Source organism: Dipteris shenzhenensis, chromosome 27 (genome assembly GCF_047967505.1).
Source record: "Dipteris shenzhenensis isolate YYH24624 ecotype China chromosome 27, Dip_SZ_1.0, whole genome shotgun sequence".
Classification (NCBI taxonomy): Eukaryota; Viridiplantae; Streptophyta; class Polypodiopsida; order Gleicheniales; family Dipteridaceae; genus Dipteris; species Dipteris shenzhenensis.
Genome location: NC_141622.1, coordinates 506,065 through 525,603, shown reverse-complemented (window position 1 = coordinate 525,603; position 19,539 = coordinate 506,065). Strand labels below are relative to the sequence as shown.

At 42.0% G+C, this 19,539-nt stretch overlaps 1 protein-coding gene across 5 annotated transcripts in view; it reads right to left on the bottom strand.

Moving 5' to 3' along the window:
• The window catches only part of PTAC14 (plastid transcriptionally active 14), a 216,263-nt gene extending 211,200 nt beyond the window's left edge, over positions 1 to 5,063 (bottom strand). For 4 of the 5 annotated variants that reach the window (XM_087399046.1, XM_087399049.1, XM_087399047.1 and 1 more), the window contains exon 1: positions 4,719 to 5,063. In XM_087399046.1, the coding sequence (XP_087255172.1) occupies positions 4,719 to 5,042 (324 nt within the window). In that variant the 5' untranslated portion in view covers positions 5,043 to 5,063. The remainder of the gene's footprint in view (positions 1 to 4,718) is intronic. The other variant, XM_087399050.1, reaches the window with a different exon arrangement.
• Positions 5,064 to 19,539: the final 14,476 nt, after the last annotated feature.

Below are 19,539 nucleotides of genomic sequence, written 5' to 3'. Positions count from 1 at the left end.
GGTCCAGCCTCTAGGGAACTCGGTCTGCAGCACACCTTCCACTCTCCTTCACCCCCAATGTGAGGCCCAAGGGAGTGGCTTCTGACTGCTCCTGTCTACTCCTGCTCTTGCTGAATGGTTGGATCAATTATGAGGCCCAGGGCCTCTCCTTTTATAGGCCCAAGGCTTGGTCAAAATAGCCGACTGGTCAGCCCCATTTTGGCCAACTCAGTCTGGCTGAAAACCGACCTGGTTGGCTGCCCCTACCAGCCCAACCAGGGCCCTATATAAGGGTCTTTACTATGCCCTTTACAGCCTTTGTTCCAGGCAGGGACCCAGCCCTCTTGACCAGCCTAACCCTGGTTGGCTGGCTCAACCAGCCCCAACCAGCCCTCTTGTTGGCCGACCTGTTTGCTGATCTGTCCCGCCATATTCCTGCACCATCTTTAGGGTATGTTGCAGGCCATGTGCCTACCCACACGCCTTGCCAGATAGCTCACCATGTAGGCGCCTATACCCCGGGATACCCCACCATCTTGTGCTGCTCCAGATCTGTCTCTTCCACGCCAGATCTATGCCATGTATGCATCGCCATCTGCCATGGTCTTGATGCCATGTGTTGCAGCCACTATGGTGCGTCCAGATACTTTCCTTTTTCTCTCTGATCTCTGCCCCCATGGCAGCCATCTTGCTGCCCATGTGGCCATCCCTCAAGACCCACGTCCACCCCCCCCCATGCTCTCCTCATATGGGGACTTACAAATAGGGAGATGACCTTTCCAACAACTTCCCCATTGGAGGGCCACTTGTGAGAACAAGGGAGAGAGCAAAGAGAGAGAGCAGGAACAGGAGAGAGAGAGCTGAAAAACGATAGTTGCAATAGATGAGTGTAGTGCAACTAAATAGAGTGATAGGTTTTGTCTAAGTGACAAAACCTTATCCTTCACTAACCGTAGTTAGTAAACTAACTGTGGTTAGGGGAAAAAACCTCTAAGTGAGGGAAAAGTGCCCCTAACCTACTTATTACATTACATTGGTCACTGCTAAATTATAACAATAATTCTAACACCCCCCTGCAATGCCAATGTCATGTACAAGGAAACGATCAATCACCAAAAGGAGATAAGTTCAGGGCACTCCGAAATGCCTCAAACTTTTCACGTGGAAGTGCTTTGGTGAAAATGTTTGCAACGTTTCATGTGTTGACACATAGATCATACTGATCTCTCCTGCATGCAACTTCTCTCTGATGTAGTGATAGTGAACCTCAATGTGCTTCGTGCGAGCATGAAACACATGATTCTTTGCCACTGCAATAGCACTCTGACTATCAGTGAGAATTGGAGAAGGACCCTCCAATGAAAGATGAAGATCAGTAAATAAACGACGCGGCCAAACACATTCAATTGTCGCTGTGAAAGCTGCCCTGTACTCAGCTTCACATGAAGAGGTAGCCACTGTAGATTGTTTCTTGCTCAACCAAGAAATACAAGCTTTGCCCAAAAAGAAACAATTGCCACTTGTGGACTGCCTAGTGTCATAGTCTCCAACCCAATCTGAGTCACTGTAGGCATGCATCTGCAAGTCACCCCCCTGGGAAACATCAAGCCAAAAGACTTGGTACCTTGCAAATAACGGAAGATGCGTTTTACAGCCTGTAAAAAGACACTTCCTGGAAGTGATATGCTTTGAGGCACCGCTGTCAAAATACCATGTATTTTGTGTCTCATTGACACTGAAAGCTGATGCATCCTTGGAAGAATCATAACTGCATGTCAGAAAAGCATAAGAGTCATGATTACAAGTGGCTGTACTATCCGAGCAGCCAACTGAGAGTCTGAAATGCAAGACAAGAAGGCATAGTCGTGCTCCATAAAGTTGGCTGTAGCTTGCTCATTGTCAGATGCATGAGGTGTAGCTTGCTCATTGTCAGATGCATGAGAAGCTGAATCTGAAACAGCCATACCGGAGCTGTTTTTCTTTTCTTTTGCAAGCCTTTTCTTGCATTCTCCAATGTAGTGACCTGGCTTTTTGCAGTAATGACATATTCCCTTCTTCTTGGGTTTACCTCCATCACCCTTAGCCTTTTGAGAAGGCTGTCCTGAACCACTGGAAGGCTGATTTGCTGAAGTCTTTGCCTGTCCCTTCACTTTAGGCTTGAATTTTGAAAGCATGGCATGTTCACCTGCTCGTGAAGCCATGTTTTTCTTGGTCTGCTCTTCCTGCAGCAGAAGTCCTATCAACTCGTGAAAATTGAGAGGATTTGCACCCCCTCCTCAACGACAAATTCAGCGAGGTATGAAAGCTGACATAAGACTCAAGAAGAGAATTCAGAGTAGTGGTAATCATCTCTGAATCAGGAATGATCTCATCAATATTCAACAACTGCTCTCGTAAATCCTGTAGCTTTGTGAGGTGCACTGAAATGGAGTCACCCTCTTCCATATGTGTATGAGACAATTCTCTTTTCAAAAAAGACACCCTGGCATCATTCCGAGCTGCATACATGCTTTCCAAAATATCCCATGCTGCCTTTGAGATCTTACACGACCGGATATGTGGAATGATGAATCTTTTCACTGAAAGAGAAATACACGACAAAGCTAAAGCATCACGTGAATCCCATCTCTTTTGCTCTTGAGTGGTAGGTATAACTGCACCAATAACTTGTGCTGCAACTGTACCCTGTGCACGACCTCTGCCTCCTCCTTGCTGGGGAGGGGTATTAGGTCACACATTTGCTGGCCGGAACTCATCCCCATTTACATGGTCCCACAAATTACGGGAAATCAGAATATTGGTCTAAAAGCCCCAAATGTTGCACAAATTGCTCTCTACCTGCAAAAGCCCCAAATTTCACTGCAAAATTGCAGTGTAATTGCAAAAGCCCCAGATTTCTTCAAGAAAATTGAATCCAAAAGAGGGCAAATTAACTGAAAGCGCCAATTATGCAAGAATTTGCAGTGCAAAACCAAAAGCCCTAAATTTTAAGGTGAAATTGAGTTGAAATTGAGGCAAATCCACGAAAAGCCCCAAATTTTGCAAAATGCCCAATTCAAAGAATATGCTCAAATCTGCCTAAAAATCTGCTCTGCCAAACAATGGCTCCCTGCAAAATGTATCTGCAAACAAAATAACCTGCACAGAGAGTCTTCTCCACCACAACACCTGCAAACGAAGCAGTCCCGTACTAGTTGTACGGACTGCTACAGGGAGATGTGTATGGACACAGAACGTGAGCTATGCAGATGACAAGTGTCGTACGACAGAGTAGTACAATCGTCATACATTGTACGATGTACAAACGCTGCTTGCAGGTACGGAAGTTTGTATGCTATACGAACTGCCTACAGTGTACGTGAACAGTACGGAATAGGCGCTGCAGTTGTACCTGAGCGACAAGTTGTACGGCTGACGGTACGAGCTCTGTACGGTACGGGGGCTGCACGGTCTGGCAACGAGTTGTACGACTGGCGACAGCGAACTGTGTACGGAATGTGGCTGTACGCATGCTGTACGGCTATACGACGTTCTATACGTGGCAGCCTGGTACGGGCATACAGAACAGCCTAGAATGGATGTACGGACTGATGCGCGACTTGCCTCTAAAGATGCACGTACGGGCTGGACTCTTCCGAGCTTGGAATGAAGAGTGACTAGCAAGCAGACTCAAGGAGCTTAGCAAGTGCAGGTGATCGACTTGCTCTGATACCAAATGTGAGAACAAGGGAGAGAGCAAAGTGAGAGAGCAGGAACAGGAGAGAGAGAGAGCTGAAAAACGATAGTTGCAATAGATGAGTAGTGCAACTGAATAGAGTGATAGGTTTTGTGTAAGTGACAAAACCTTATCCTTCACTAACCGTAGTTAGTGAACTAACTGTAATTAGGTGGAAAAACCTCTAAGTGAGGGAAAAGTGCCCCTAACCCACTTATTACATTACATTGGTCACTGCTAAATTACAATGAGTACCCAATAATCCACATAAAAGCATTAAAATTTTCCCCACTTGCAAAACATACATGTGATAATGAACCTTAAGGGTTTCTCTCTCTCCTTTGAGTTAGCACTCATGCTTCTGCACCTGTGGATAGCATGGGAAGATTTAAGAGAGAAAATGTAGTTCTTGTGCCTATTACTAGAGAAAAGTTATTTTCGGATACCATAAAAGTAGATATGGCATGTGCGAGAATCTGTTTGCTGCCTCAAATCCTGCATATACTCTGGCAAAGCATAGAATTGCACTGAAGTCCTAAGGATTCTTCCTGCCCTGGTCGTTTCAGATTTGGAGCCTCTGGGACAGCCTCAACGTGTTTCACGAGATGCTCTTGTTATGCAGCTTATTGATGGGGCAGCATGAAAAGGAGGGAGATACCAAGGTTGTAGGTCAGAACTATGGGTAACCAAGGCAGCTAACAGGTGTGTTGATGCTGAAGTTAATTTTACTTTAATGAAGGGGCAAATGGCAAGGAGGTGCCATACGCAAGGTTTGAACTGCTAGCTTTCGTGACAGGGGATCCCCTATCACCTCATACAATGGCAACAAATAGGAATTCCCGCATTGGTGCAGCAGGTGACAGCCCGTCTTGTTGCCAAGGGATATGCACATTGATGGATGGTCAATTTCCAGAATCACTTGTTCACCATGAGGATGGAGGAAGGAGAGTCCGTGTACGACTGCCCCATGAAAGTGAAGGCTCTTCCTGACAAGAACTTAAGACATACAAGCTTGAGAAAGCACTTTCTGGAGTGGAGCGATCACCTCGTGCATGGTATCCAAAGACAAGGGGATGACGGCGGTGTCGACGCCACGGTAGGCTCTCCCACCGCGCTGGTTGGAGTGAGAGGAAGAGACAGGGGGAGGGGGAGGGGGGGACGAGGAGGAAGGGCGAGGGAGGGAGGCGAAGTCTTTCCAGGGGCAGGGGCTACCGAGGGAGTGGGAGCAGGAAAGGTGGCAAGAGAGAAAGGAAGGAGAGAGAGAGAGGCAGCAGAAGGGCGAAGGCGAGGTGGAATGGCAATCGACGAGGAGGGGGGCACGGGAACACCAAGGCTTGGAGAGACCCATAGCCCACAACCCACCGACCCAGGAGCTGATACAAAAATACTGGGGAAGCTATGTGTGTGAAGTACACTCCCCTTGATTAATCTCACAATAAGTTTGCAATTGAGTATCTAGCCCTCCCTTAGTGAAGGTTGACAATAATCGTATTTTCCTAAATTTTTGTCCTCAAATATTTGATTCGTCCACTTGTTGCATGGCTTCAGCGTTGTGTTGTAGTCGTCTAGTTTGTGCACGTGTCATCCTACGCAGTTGGCAATTCGTGTGCATGGCTTCAACGTTGTGTTGTCTTCGTCGTTAACTGACAGTTGGCTGTCAGTTTGGAAGGTTGTCTACGGTAGCACCTCGATTCATCATCTTCATCGTTGGTGTATCACTTCAATTGTGGAGAGGATCATGGAGGTCTTCGAAATCTTCGCTATGCATGGTTCTAGTTTTCGATCCTGCGCATGGATATTGGTGAAGCTGGCGTTGTGTTTGTGTTTATCGTGTCGCTGACCATAGCTTCAGTTTTGGGTGGTGCGCATGGAGGCTTTCTGTGTCGTCGAATTGGATCGAAGATGCATTGGTATACTCTGTTAGAGTTTGGCGAATTCCTTCTCAATACACTTGTCTACAAAGCCCATCACAAACTTTGCAGTCGAGGTACAAATTTTGTTTCATTTTGTTCGATCGGTTTAGCTCCACGCATGGCAGATCGTGAAATCATGGATCGTGAGATTGTGGACGAATCCGAAAAAGAACACTCTCCAGCATCGATGGATATTGGGAACAATAACATATTCCATATGGGTGTGGCTTCTTATTCTACTTTATAATTCTGCGTTCCACTCTTGTTTCTTTCTTTCAATTCAAGCGATGAGTGAACGAAAGGGATAGGCGAACGAATTTCATTTTTGGTTTGATTTGTGGAGAAATTCGGTTTTCCATTTGTACCAGTAATATTCTTACGAGAGCGTGCTTGCAAACTTTGATGCTCACATATTACCACTCAAACTTTGGGGACACCAATGGTGTGTTTTCGAGCAAGTTTTGGATTACATTCTCAAGCGCTGTACTAATTTCATCGCAAATCAAAGTGGATAAAATAAGTCATCCTATATCACGGTAGAGTATAACTGTTAGCAGTAATCATTCGTACTAATTAGAGCATCTCCAAATTTTGGGAAAGCGATGTTTGGACACTGATTTTGTTGCATTCTTCAATCCTATGGACAATCTAACATATCGTAATACTTCAGATTAAGTGTGTACATGCAAAGGTGGTCAAGCGCGTCGGTGACAAAACTATGATAGAATTTGAGGAAGATGCGATGTCAGTCATCAAAGGTTTTTCCATGATCCCTTTTCTGGTCGCTATCTGACTCGAGAATGTTAATCAAAGAAACTAATCTTACATGTTGCGTAGAGCTAGGCGATTACAACAAAGATGGTATCAGTTTTTGGGACTCCTCTAGTGGCTTGTAGTGGAAGCAAACCTCCCAAACAATCAGAGCCATTAAAACAATTTGTGATCAATAAGGAGGCCAAGCGTTCACTTCAACAAGCGTTTCAAGTAACATCCAAAGAAGCATATGCTTAAGGTATATGACGTCTCATGTTTTTTTTTCAGCAGGATACACTATTTGTTATGCTAACGTTTTTTGCTTATGCTTTGAATTGTTTAGCGCTCACATCCATTAAAACCTATGACTGTTTTGTGACACTAACTGGGGAGACACTATCAGAAGCAATGTCACAATCACTGGAACACAACGAAACAATAAAAAACAAAACAATGCTCTACAGATCACACGTAGCTACATAGTTTAGGAGTATGGTTCTTGAACTATTGTGATTATAGTGTATGATTATGGCGGCCTGCAGATCACGCATACTATGGCTCGTGAACTATTGTGATTATGGTTTATGATTATGCCTCTTCAATCGTTGCGTTTGTTTAGTTGTTCTTCTTCCAACCTGAGAATAAAAGCTTTTTTGTTTCAGTTTCGTAGTTTATTCGAGTTTTTAAGTTGTTTAGAATTTTGAGAAATTCATTGTGTTTTTTGCGTTTAGTTGTGAAGTTTGGTTGTTTTCTTGTTGGTTTCATTTTAGTTTGTCGATTGCGTAAAGTTTTGAAAAAAGTTCTCTTTTTTCTACCCTCAGTTTTGTAGTTTAGTATTTGGAGTGTAAAAAATAACATCAAACAATCAAAACGTCAGTTTACTGATTGCTTAAAGTTTTAAAAAATGTTCTTTGTTTTCTACCGTAGGTTTTGAAGTTTAGTATTTGTAGTGTGGAAACCAATATTAGACAATTAGAAGATCGTGGTTTTTTGTGAAATATGAACACAATAAATAATAATGTCATTAGCTATAACTGCAATCAAAATTTCAACTAAGCTTAGAATTTTTTTAAACATATTCGCAAACAAACAAAACATTCCAACAAGCAAGGCAGCATCCACGCTAAAAGAAGAAAAGAACGAGCTTCAACAACCTTTTGATGCAAACAATGCAATCTTCATCAAACCTCCTGAAAGCGCACCCGACCAAAACGCCCTAGCCCTAGCTAATACAAGGTTCATAGGAGGAGGCAATAGCCTTCCTTTGCTTACCATTAGCCAAATCACAGATGCTATCACCCATCGTTTTGTGTTCAAAGGCAAGCTTCTTGTGAAGTACGAAACTTTCAAGGACAAGAAAGCTACATATGCCACTCGACTGTGCGTTGATGCTCCATCCACCCATGCGCTCCCACAGTGGAGCTTAGATGGCGATCTAGACAGATACTAGGTGAAGAGCTACTAGTTGGAAGATCTAATCAGATGGATACAATGGACTGGGAAGGTCGCCTCTTTATGACTGGTTAGCTCCACTGACTAGGTTGATTGGTCGGCTCCACCGACTACGTTGATCTGACTACTGCTCTCATATTTGAGGATAGTACCAATGTCTATTGTCTATGCTATTGTTTTATAAATACCTATATAAGCATTATAAGTATCAAACATTGGAGCTAATACCAATGTTTATTGTTTTATAAATACCTATTAAGCATCATTATAAGTATCAAACATTTGGAGCTAATCTTTGGTGCACAAGGATAGCTTGAGAGGAGGAAGAGGTTTGTGGAGATTCTACACCACAAGAAGAGCCCTTTTCATGCATGCAAAGGCTGTGTGTGAATGGGGATAGTGTGAGAGGACTTTTGGAATGTGTTTGGGCTAGTGGGAAGATTTTTGGAAAATTTTCAATTTTTTAAAGGAAAAATATTTCACGATATTGGAGGCCCACCAAGAGAGAGGGAAGAGTGAGGGGACCACCCAAAAGGCGCCTGGGTACCCATCGAGTGAATGCCCTAGATGGTGGTGGGGAGAAGAGGGGACCTAGGGGAGGTCTCTCCACTAATGAGAGGCCAATATGGTTTCCTTCATTTTTTAAATGCCCAAGCCTTCCTATTGGCTACTTCCCTAATCTAAACAAGGGGTTGATATTCTTCTCAACACTCGTGGGACTATTCTATCACCGTGCTCTCAAAGACAGGCCTCTCACACTCAACTAGCTTCATGGTTACCTCATTTTTAGCAAGTCGGTGGAGCCAACCAGTTAACCTAGTCAGTGGAATCGGCTAGTCGTCCATGGAATATTCAAAAAATATTCCCTATACCGTCGCGGGGCTCTCGCCCTCGAACCCCCCTGGGACCAGGCCAACTGGTCCCCAGACTCGAGCGAGAGCAAGGGGCTCCCACACAATCAAGACAATGTGCCTCGTTGTGCTACCAACTTACCTACCCTGCCTAGCCCATAGGCTAGACTCACATAGATCACCTTTCTACCATCAATGGTCTCATTGATAGACCTTATCTAACATGCAAGTCAGGATCCATCCAATGTCCCAGGCTCACACATGGCTTCTCCTCATATGGGGGCCTTACAACTTGAGCACCTTGGACCACTCAGGAGGCTAGGGCATCGAGCATATCTAACACGACAAGGGAGTTGTTGTATTGGTGAACAAAGGCACGAGGAACAATCAAAGTTATAGTCTCGCAATTGTGGCGATCATCTGTACTACATCAGTATTGAAGGAAAGTTTTGTTCGTCTCCAGTTTGCTGTGTACTCTCTATTCTTTGTTCATTTTCTGTTCCGCTGCGCCGTGTAATTAACATGTCCTGGACTCATTCTACAGAATTGAGGGTGCTGTGCCACAGAAGAGGGGCCCAGGTGAGGGTGGTAGTTGCTATTTCTCTTTGTATGCTAATGCAACGACCTTGCTGATAAAAGCTGAGCCACATTTGTTTCTGAAAATTGTATCGCGGAGTTTGCTCCTCTTGCATCATGGATGATACACAATAAGCAAGGCACAGTATCTACTATGGTGGCAACTATCAACATGGTGGTTATAAAAGTTGATAGTGAGACCAGGGCACTGGACCAAGTTGTAGTGGCTGATGGCATGCGTGATGAAGATCGAGCGACGGTGAGTTTATATCCTTGACTTCTTTTGCATTGCCTCAATTAGTGCACCCTTCTGTGACTTTAAAAAAAAGTACTTTGCAGCTTGCCTTTATCTCGAAGCGGAAGAGTGTTCTAACATGACTTGTACAAGAATTCAACGAAGATGGGATCGTGATGTACACCTTGAAGAATGTCTCGTATATGACAAACACGAACGCACTAGGATTTTATGATTTTAGCATTCTTGCGAAGATTCCAGATGGGCAAAAGAAAAGCGAGCTCCAGGAGGTTTTCATGGCACAAGTTTCCAGGCTTGGATACAGCCAAAGAGTAAGGTCATCTACTTTGTGTAAGCTACAATCAACCATGTGGTTGTTACACCTTTTCCTTCTTTGATTGTGCAGGTTACTGGGATACTGCACTTCATGAACCTTGATGCGCAGCTGTTGGAATACCAATGCGACAACTATGGAGGGGCGCGAGTCAGCCGTGATCCATCTCACCCATATTGTTACACTTGTGCAAGCGTACAGTACATTGCAAGGGTTCCACTACTGAAGGGTCACATATCTCTGCATGATAGTCCAGATGTGGCGGTTACGATTCGTGGAGTTCACATCGACACACTGCTTGGCACCACCACACCTTTCACCAAACTGTATGCTGAAGATGTTTTGAGCGTTCGCTCCATGCTCTTGAACATAAAGCCAGGTGGTAGTTTCACAATCAATACCTCAAGCCACTTGGTTGCCTTTGAGCCGAACATGTAATAGCTCATCTAGCAACCTCTGCTTTGTTTGCACTGAGTGTGTTTTCCTTTTGTACGCGACCTTAAGAATATCAACTATTTCTCCTTTGTGGTTCGCTTCTTCCTGCGGAATACAAAGAAAAACCTAGCATGGCGAATCAAGTAGACATAAATGACTATGATATCCATAAATGCAACATATTCAAAATAGCGCACCCGAATAACGACGACTTGATTCTATGCTTGCTTGATTTTTTTTCATCGCAAACTTATGACCAGCTTGCACAAGCATTGCTCGACTCAATTATTTTTGTACCTTCTGTTTCACCGCCATGGAGGGAGCTATTGGTAGCCCATGGTGTCAAATCAAGCACAGCACTCCTTGATTTTATCAATTCAACAGTGAAGAACAATGCAAACTCACGTTCACTGATACAAGATTGCCTCCTATGACTTTCTGTCTCGACACGCTGTTCTTTTCGTGTCCTTTGTCGAGATAGCACCGGCATGCATTCATTGTTTGTTTTGCCGATCGAGAATGCGCCAACATGCACTCTTCTTTTAAACGAGACGATTTGCCCCGTAGAATTAGGCCCACTCCATGGCAAACAACGTAAACGACCTTACTCTATCTGGGGTGCAGAGGATGCAGAACATCTGCTTGCGTTGGTTTGCACTATGCCGCACTCTACATCAAAAGAGATTGCAACCAAGCATCTAGACATTCACCCTTTGTGCAAGCATTCATTTCAAGCAGTTGTAAAACGCATATACAAAACGAAGAAGGAGTACAACGTTCGCCACGCAATCGAAGACAACAGCAACAACAACTCCACTGAACCAGCGACGCATAGACAAACTCCAAAAAGCAAGAGCCCATCAAATACGTATCAAAAAACCAGCCATCGTGCACTTCGTTCAGCTAGTTACAAGGCCATTGCACGGTACTTAACTGTTATACAAGACACACCTTCACATCCATGTGCGAGCTGTGGAACGCTCGAGTTCAAGGCCAAGATGCATCGCAGTTGCGTTGCCACTACATATTTTATGGTGGAACAAAACATGGTCATTGCAGGCTATCAATTAATGTTTCGTCTTTGCAGACTTTACCATTCACACGGGTTTGCATCTACTAATATTCCATTGAATTCACATGCAATACACACACAAAATTTGAACTAGCTGGAGCTATGCTTGATTTCCATCAGAATACCCTTTGCCCAAATTTGTGAGCTAACTTACAAGGGACACTATGGCTTGCACGGTGCAATCGTAAATGTGTTCGTCGATGTCGACCGGGCCCAAAGTGTTATGCCAAGGTTTTTGAGTGACAGTTCGATTGTAATGGTTGCCTTCTTGAAACGCAAGCTAGAGTACATGCATAGCTACATGAGTAGCCTCGTGCATCCTACGTTGACTCTCCGTGCATTGGATGAGCTGTGCAAACACCTCTGTACACAGCCCATAATGTAAGCTTGAACCGCCTATGCAGTGCTTGACAAAAATGTTTTTCTGAGCCTTGAAAATTAAAGGTACCACGAAGATCTAACCGGGGTGAAATTATAAAAGTCCATAAAAATTTATAGTGTTAGCGGGATTTATAACTAAAATATGTAAATCCTGGTCCTTAAAATTAAAGGCAACCGTCAACTCCAACCGGGATTTTTCAATTTCAACCGGGAATTTTATATGCTCAACCGGATTTGGTGAGCACTATGCCTATGGGCTAAGCATATCGCGAAAATATTGCACTACGACAATGATGAGAGACCACTTCAAGAACTTCATGATGATCCCGACGAAGATATTGTGCCTGACACTCTTGTGCACGGCATTTATAGAACACAACAAGTTGTTGACTTCGAAGACAAGACTATAAACGTTGCCCCATCGCAAGGGTTCTCTCCCTAAGCATTTTCAAAGACAAATTGTGCGAAGAGCTTGGATACCCTTGGGCCTACAACTTGCCTGAATGCATCTCATACCAAGACATCACTCGTTGGGAGTTGTGCAACAAAGATAGATGCTTCACAATGTCAATAGAGAACTTGTTTTTCAAAACTATGAAAGTTTTGGTCGCACATGTGCTTGCTTTGCATGCGAAAAGCACAAATGCATGGTCAAAGAATACAGGCAAAAGATGCTACACATGACACGAACATTGAGCGGCTCTTACAATCTAGCATTGGATATCGTGACTTTGCATGCCCTCAGACTTTTGTGGACTACAAGCACAAACAAAAAAAAAAACCTTTTTGTGATGGTTCGCCAGCTAGGAGCCCCCAGCTTTTTCCTCACTTTTTTCACGACAGAGAAAAATTGGGAACTGCTGGTCGATTGTTTTCGCAAGGTAAGCCAAAGTGCAATAGCAAGCCAGGTGATCAAACTAGCAACATTGTGTGACCTTGTGCAGTTTGATCCAGTGACAACTACCAAATATTACGTTTACAAATTTCACGCCATTAAGCGATTGCTAAAGCATGACGACACAATACTAGGTAGAGTACTTGACTTCTTCTTCGTCACAGAGTACTCGACTTTGTCTTTGTTAAAGCATGACGACACAATACTAGGTAGAGTACTTGACTTCTTGTTTGTCACAGAGTTCCAAAACAAAGGTAGCCAGCACAATCATGGCCTCTTATGGATTCAAAACGCACCCATTTATGACATGTGTCCAGATAGCGAAGTCAAAGCCTTTGTGGATAAATACATTTGCACAGACATTTCACCGTTCGACTTGCCAAACAAAGAAATTCAGACGTACAGGCATAGGAAATTATGCAATAAGAAAGGAGGCTCTTGCCATGTTCACTTTCCCCGACCACCAATGAGAACCACCAAAATTTCAACACCGCTGGAAGAAAGCATGTCACCTTCCATGCACAAAAAAACTTGCAAACAAGTTATACATTCTTGAAGGAAGAATGCAAGGGAACACTTGCCTTTGACGATCTCTTGAGTTGTTTAACACTCATTGAAGAACAGTATATTTCGACCTTGCGATCTAGCATTGTGCAACCCACACTCTTCTTGCAACGACACTCCAAGGACATATACACCAACAACTTCAACACCACCATCTCTAAATTGTGGGGTGCTAACACATATGTGCTGTACATCATGAACCCACATGGTGCAGCAACGTACTACACATCATACATGACAAAAGTCGATCACACCACATCGAATGCCATTAAGCAAGCGTTGGAGCAATCTCTCCATTCAGCAGCTCTACCAAATGAACGTGTTCGCAACATTGGCAATGCAATCCTAAACACGCAACACATTAGCTCGCAACAAGCTGCATATTTAACATTGTCTTTATCGCTAACAAGCTTATTAAGGGAATTTTGTTACATAAACACAAGCCCTCCTGAGGAACGCACATTGCTGCTCCGACGACGAGCACAGAGCTCTAACAGATGGACCTTGAGAGCACAGACATTTTCTTTCCCGATGTAATCACGAAATACAAGTGTAGACTCGAAAGTCTACACAATCTATGCCTTGCTGAATATGCTAGCACTCACAATGTAACTAGTTGCCCATGGCACAAAGAAAAGGAAACAACTGAAGATAGTTCGTTTCAACAACTACAACAAAACCTACACCCATGAGAACCACTACAGAGAACTATGTCTTTTGTACTTGTTGTTCGCCAGGGAGGAGCTCGTAACAAATGACATACTGAAAACATGGCATGACTTGTATTGTCAAGAGCAACACACAATTGACACCAACAAAAACAAGTTCACCAAGAATGGAATTTCCCTCCACCGGTCCAATAGCGGGCCAGCAGTGTCCTCGTCAACCAGCAAACAAAGCATGCAGCAAGTGGAGTTCGACTTAGGTGTTGAACTTCAAACCTTGCACAAAGCAAACCAAAGCATTAAGACAACCAGCATTATTTCATCATGCATGCCTAACTCAACGTATCACCGGCAACTGCTAGGCTCAATGCCATGCAACGACTGTTTCTTGAGGACATTCTATTAAAAAAAAGCCTCAATCCAAACAGACCTTTTTGTCTTTTCTTAACGAGAGATGTTGGGACAGGCAAGACATTCGTGCTTCTACTAATAGTCTAGGGTTTGTTGCGTTAGTACTCGCACGGAAACAACACATCCGTAGAGCTGCCTAAAGTTTTGCTTTTAGCATACACTAGGGAAAGCTGCTTACAACCTAGGTGGTGTCACAATCCACTCTGCCCCACACTTGCATTTGCTTGTGACAACGTATAGAAGCCTCGCAATTGAGAAGCTACAACAACTCTCCCAAGACTACAAGGACGTGCAATTAATTGTGTTTGATGAAATATCATTGGTTCGGTCAGAACACTTTCAATGCTACGGACTTGCGTATGTGTGAGATCAAGCACAATCATGTTCAGCCTTTCAGCGGCGTCATGTTGTTTTGTGGGGACCTTTGCCAAGCAAGCCCAACAAAGGACAAGTGGATATTCTCATGCAAGCCCTTGTGAACAATGTAATGTATGAGTTGTAGCATGTTGTACGAGAAATTGTGTTCTTGTTACTTTGTGTGGGTTTTGGCGTCCTATTTGTATTCCTTTTGTGATAGGGACTATGCATATACAGTTATGTTTATTCCATTTGTATACAAATTTGATTGTGTTTCTTCACTACACATGGTTGAAGAAATTGTATCCAAATGGATGGGTTACTATTGTTTGTTGTTGTTGATGTACAAAAGTACCCATCATCTCCATTAACTAGTCCATCTACTATATTACGATTTCCTACACGTAGTTCTAGTAACAATGATGCCTTTAATTTGAGCATTCAAGTAGAATAGGTGTTTATTTGGATTATTTGAAAGAAGTATGTTTGAGTTTGAATCATTGTTATGAAAGTTATTTACTTTAAACATATGAAATTTTCATGATTTTTGAAAAATGATGTTGTTTTGGTGATTTGTTTCCTTTTTGAGTGTAGAATAAGTGTGCTATTATTAAGTTATCTAGGGGTTTGTGAGAACATGCTTGGTTTATGGAGTTAGTATTTGTTCATTTTTTTGGAAGTTCTTTCAAATGTATACAAATTCAATTTGATTTTGACACACAACCTATGAAAGCAAAGTTTTGCATCTAATTTTTTGTGGGTAGTATACCTTATTCTACAAATATCCACTTATTACACACAGGCGATGCTTAGTATAAGTCAACGAGGAAGAAGACAAGTAATATAAGTCCTTCAACTGATACATGCTTAGTATAAGTCCTTCAACTGATACATGCTATACATGTTCAATTGTGTACATATACTTGTCTAATATTGCAAGGATTCATGCTCCTATTAGAGATATCTCATCTACAGCAATTGCTTCTACATATGAGTATGCTTTTGTAAGTGAGTCTAATGGCTTATGTGGTATTTGTGATTTTTCTTTTTGGTTTATAAGAATACATAAAGCTGAGTGTGTTGTCATTCCATCTATGTTATATGTAGCTTTACCAGCATATGCTAGTTTAATGGCTTCCAATTTTAGTAGATCAAATTAGTGTTAAATTTTCTTGTTAAGTATTCAATGAGTACCTTTAAGATTGTTGTTTTCCTGGTACCGAACCCTCCTATGATAAACACATATATTTGTTGTTCTTCTTGGTACATTAAACATAATGTCTTTCAAAATTTGACATTGCTCGTGATACAATTGTTGCATTTGTTTGTAGGATTCATTGGATGATAAATTAATTCCTTTTGGTGATAGGAAATGGTATGATGGGATGTTTGATGCGAATCACTATTATCTTGTTCATTATTCAAGATATGATGGTTCAAAGTTTCTAATGATTTTTATTCAGATACCATCTTCCATAAGTTTGGTTGTAGTTCGGCTTATGGAGTTGTCATCTTTGAATAGTTGGCAAGTAGTTTCTTCCAAGTTATTCAATAAGATTTGTCATTAATGCAGCAGCAATGTGTATTTCTTTTTACTCATTTGTATATGATCAATGTGGATATCGTAGGCATCTGCCCATGATATACCTGAACAACTATATCTAGAGCAATGTCAATATCTAGAACAACTATATCAAGATGCCTATTGTAGGCTCTAGATATTGTTGGACCATCTCTTTATAGTAGTTATTAGGATCACAATGTTTATTATTTGATTAATCCTATTGTGTTATCTTTTTTTCTATATACAAAATTTTAATGTAATTGTACGTCTCTAAGTGTGAAGTAGGATATTAGAGCTAATATGCCTATTGAAAATGACAATTTGCAGTGGGATTCACAAGTTGTTGATGCCTCAATTCAGTGGTCCTTTCACTCAATAAGGAGTTGAGGATGTTGTGGCACAAGAAAGTTTAGTAATGCACAAAATTGGGACAACCCTCATTGGCTACTCCATACTCTTCGGGAGAGCAAACTCTTTGCACCACTTCCTAGCTACACACATTGTGACACTAGGGTCACTGAGGACACCAACTATTCTAATGTAGCTTGGGCCAATAATTTGCTGGAAAAGGATGAACGTATTTGTTTTGATGATGCATGTGACAATGTGCATCAGATGCAGACTATGCAAGCAAAGATTGACTCCACTGAAAAAAACCACACTTGGGATCTAGTGGACTTACCTATGGGCAAGAAAGCAGCAGGTACTAAGTAATTATATAAGATGAAACAGAGATCAGATGAATCTATTAACATGTATAAAGCCCATCTTGTTGCAAAAGGCTACGAAAAAGGGTAGAGATTATCATGAGACCTATGCTCCCACTTCTTGTTATGACTACTATTAGGTATGTGGTTGCCATGGTTGCATTTTTAGATGGCATACTCATTGGTTGTATATCAAAACTATATTTTTGAATGGGGAACTCTTGGAAGGGGCTTATGTATCTCAACCATTGGTTTTGTTGTACCTAGCAGAGAAGAAAAAGTTTGCAAGAGGTTGAAGAAAGCCTTGCATGGCTTGAAGCAAGTTCCTAGAGCTTGGTATCCAAATATTGAAGTCTTTTTGTCCATCCAAGTTATGCATAATGGTCCAAGTGAAAGTGTTCTTAATGTTAAAGAAAGAAGGGGGTGATTTGGTAATAATTGACTTGTATATTGATGACATGCTACTCATGGGTACTAATGTTGCAAAAATTGCAAAAGTAAAGGCTAAATTTCAAAAGACATTTGAGATATCTGATTTGGGTCAGCTACACTATTACTTAGGCATTCAATTTAAATAAGATGACCAGGGATTTGGTTTGTTGTAGTCCAAGTACATGGGGAAGCTACTTAAATGGTTCAATTTTGTAATTGTAATGTTGCATGCTAACCTGATCTTGGGGTCAGATTAGCATGCAGTCCCCATGTGGACTGCATGCTAATCCAACCTTAGGGATTGAACTAATGTGTAGATGCATGCTAATATAATCCCCCTAAGATCAAATTAGCATGTAGTCCCTCTTTGGCTCCATGCTACTGTGACCTTGAGATTGATGCTACTCGATATGGGTTCATTCCCCATAGACACATCATAGATAATATAGCTAATGCTTATGTGGGGTGTGAATATGCAAAATACATGGAACATGATGTGTTATTACTACAAGTGGATATTGCTAAAGCCTTTGATATGATACAACAGGAGTTCATCTCGCAAACTATGCAATCATTATTAGTATTTGGCAAAATAATGCTGCATCTCATCTACTGGATGTATCAAGGCAGTAAAGCTGTAGGCATACTAGCGGGTGAAATTACAAACGAATGGACTCTCTTCTATTCTATTCGTCAAGTTTTCCCTCTTAGTGCTATGCTATATGGTCTAGCTTCTCATCCAATTCTTCTTTGTATGGATCATTTAGTAGCTAGTAGTGCTTTGCATGGGTTAGAATTATGTGGACAGAGGACACTCATTATGCAAGCTTATGCCGATGACCACTCCTTCACTCCTTAGAACACTAAAAGTGATATTTCATGCCTCATGAGTGCTTTATTATTTTATAGCTTTGCAATTGGATTGTAGGTTAATTTCCAAAAGTCTAAGTTGCTGAAAGATATTGGCACATGTCTTGTGGCCTAGGGAAATAGTTTTACCTACATAGCTAGTTTGTCATCTTGATTACCCTTTGGGATGGATCGTTACTCATTGTCAATAAATAGATAAGGAACTTGCAAAGCTCAAAAAGACATTGGAATACTGGAAGTTAGCTACTTGGCCTTTACGTGGCTATTTTTGCATTGTCCACTTGATTTTTTTGGTTATGTGCAATTTTACTTGCCATTGATGATGTTCACTAAGAAGGATACCATTTCCTTTATGTCCCTACTATGGAAGTGTTTTGGCAATCCCTAGATTACTCTTCATGGATCATCTATTCTTGACAAAGATGCATTGGAGATTGTGTGGGGGTGAAAAGGCCACTATACCTTAACCCCAGTTATGTACAATACTCAAATGCATATATATATGGATAACATAGAAGATTAGGGTGTTCTGCACCCACAAAAACTTGTGTGGTTCTCTCTTCTGGCTCTCCCTTTCTCTCACCTCTTCTATTTTGCTTCCATTGTTGAGATCTCTCAATTGGTATTAGAGCGCGGGTGTTCTAGCTGAGCCCACCGAATGGAGCCCAAAGTCTGCAACTACAACTTTGTGGGAGGAAGGAGAGGGTCCGTTGGGTGACTTTACATGCATCCTGGTGCACAAAGACCTTGCAGAAACCTTTGGAAAGTCCTTTGGGTGGTTTTTTGCAAGCCAACTTTTGGTTTTGAAGAAAAAAAACGTTTTTTAATGATTTCCCTGTTCCTTTCGACCACACTGAGAGTCTGGAATGACCTGTAAATGCAACCATTGCCTACTTTTGGTGTCCATTGCACTTTGGGAGTTTGAAAAAACCTTCATTCTTGAATTTGGCATCATTTTGTTGGATTTTTGACTCATTGTCTCTGCTTCAACGTTTTTCTACCAGTGTGTTGGAACTTGAGAGTGAAGCAACCGTTTGCAGATCTATTAGTTCTCTTGGACTCAGGAGGTCCTAAAACTTCTGTGTTGCTCATCATTCACACTCCAGTGGTGTTTGCAAATAGGTCTATTTGATGCAAAAACGTTTTTTGGTCCATGTGTTGGACCCAGCAATTGGGACCACAATTTTCAAAACCATCTGTTTCATTACGTTTCGGAGGCCCAAAAACTCCTACCTACCGACTCTTCGATTCCATGGAGATTTGGAGAAGTTCTGTCTCTTTGAGGCACCGAATTGTGTGTTTCTATATCAAAAACCCATTCAAAGGTTCAAACTTTGATTTTTTGATTATAGGTCAATTGTAAGCGTTGACTCTTCAT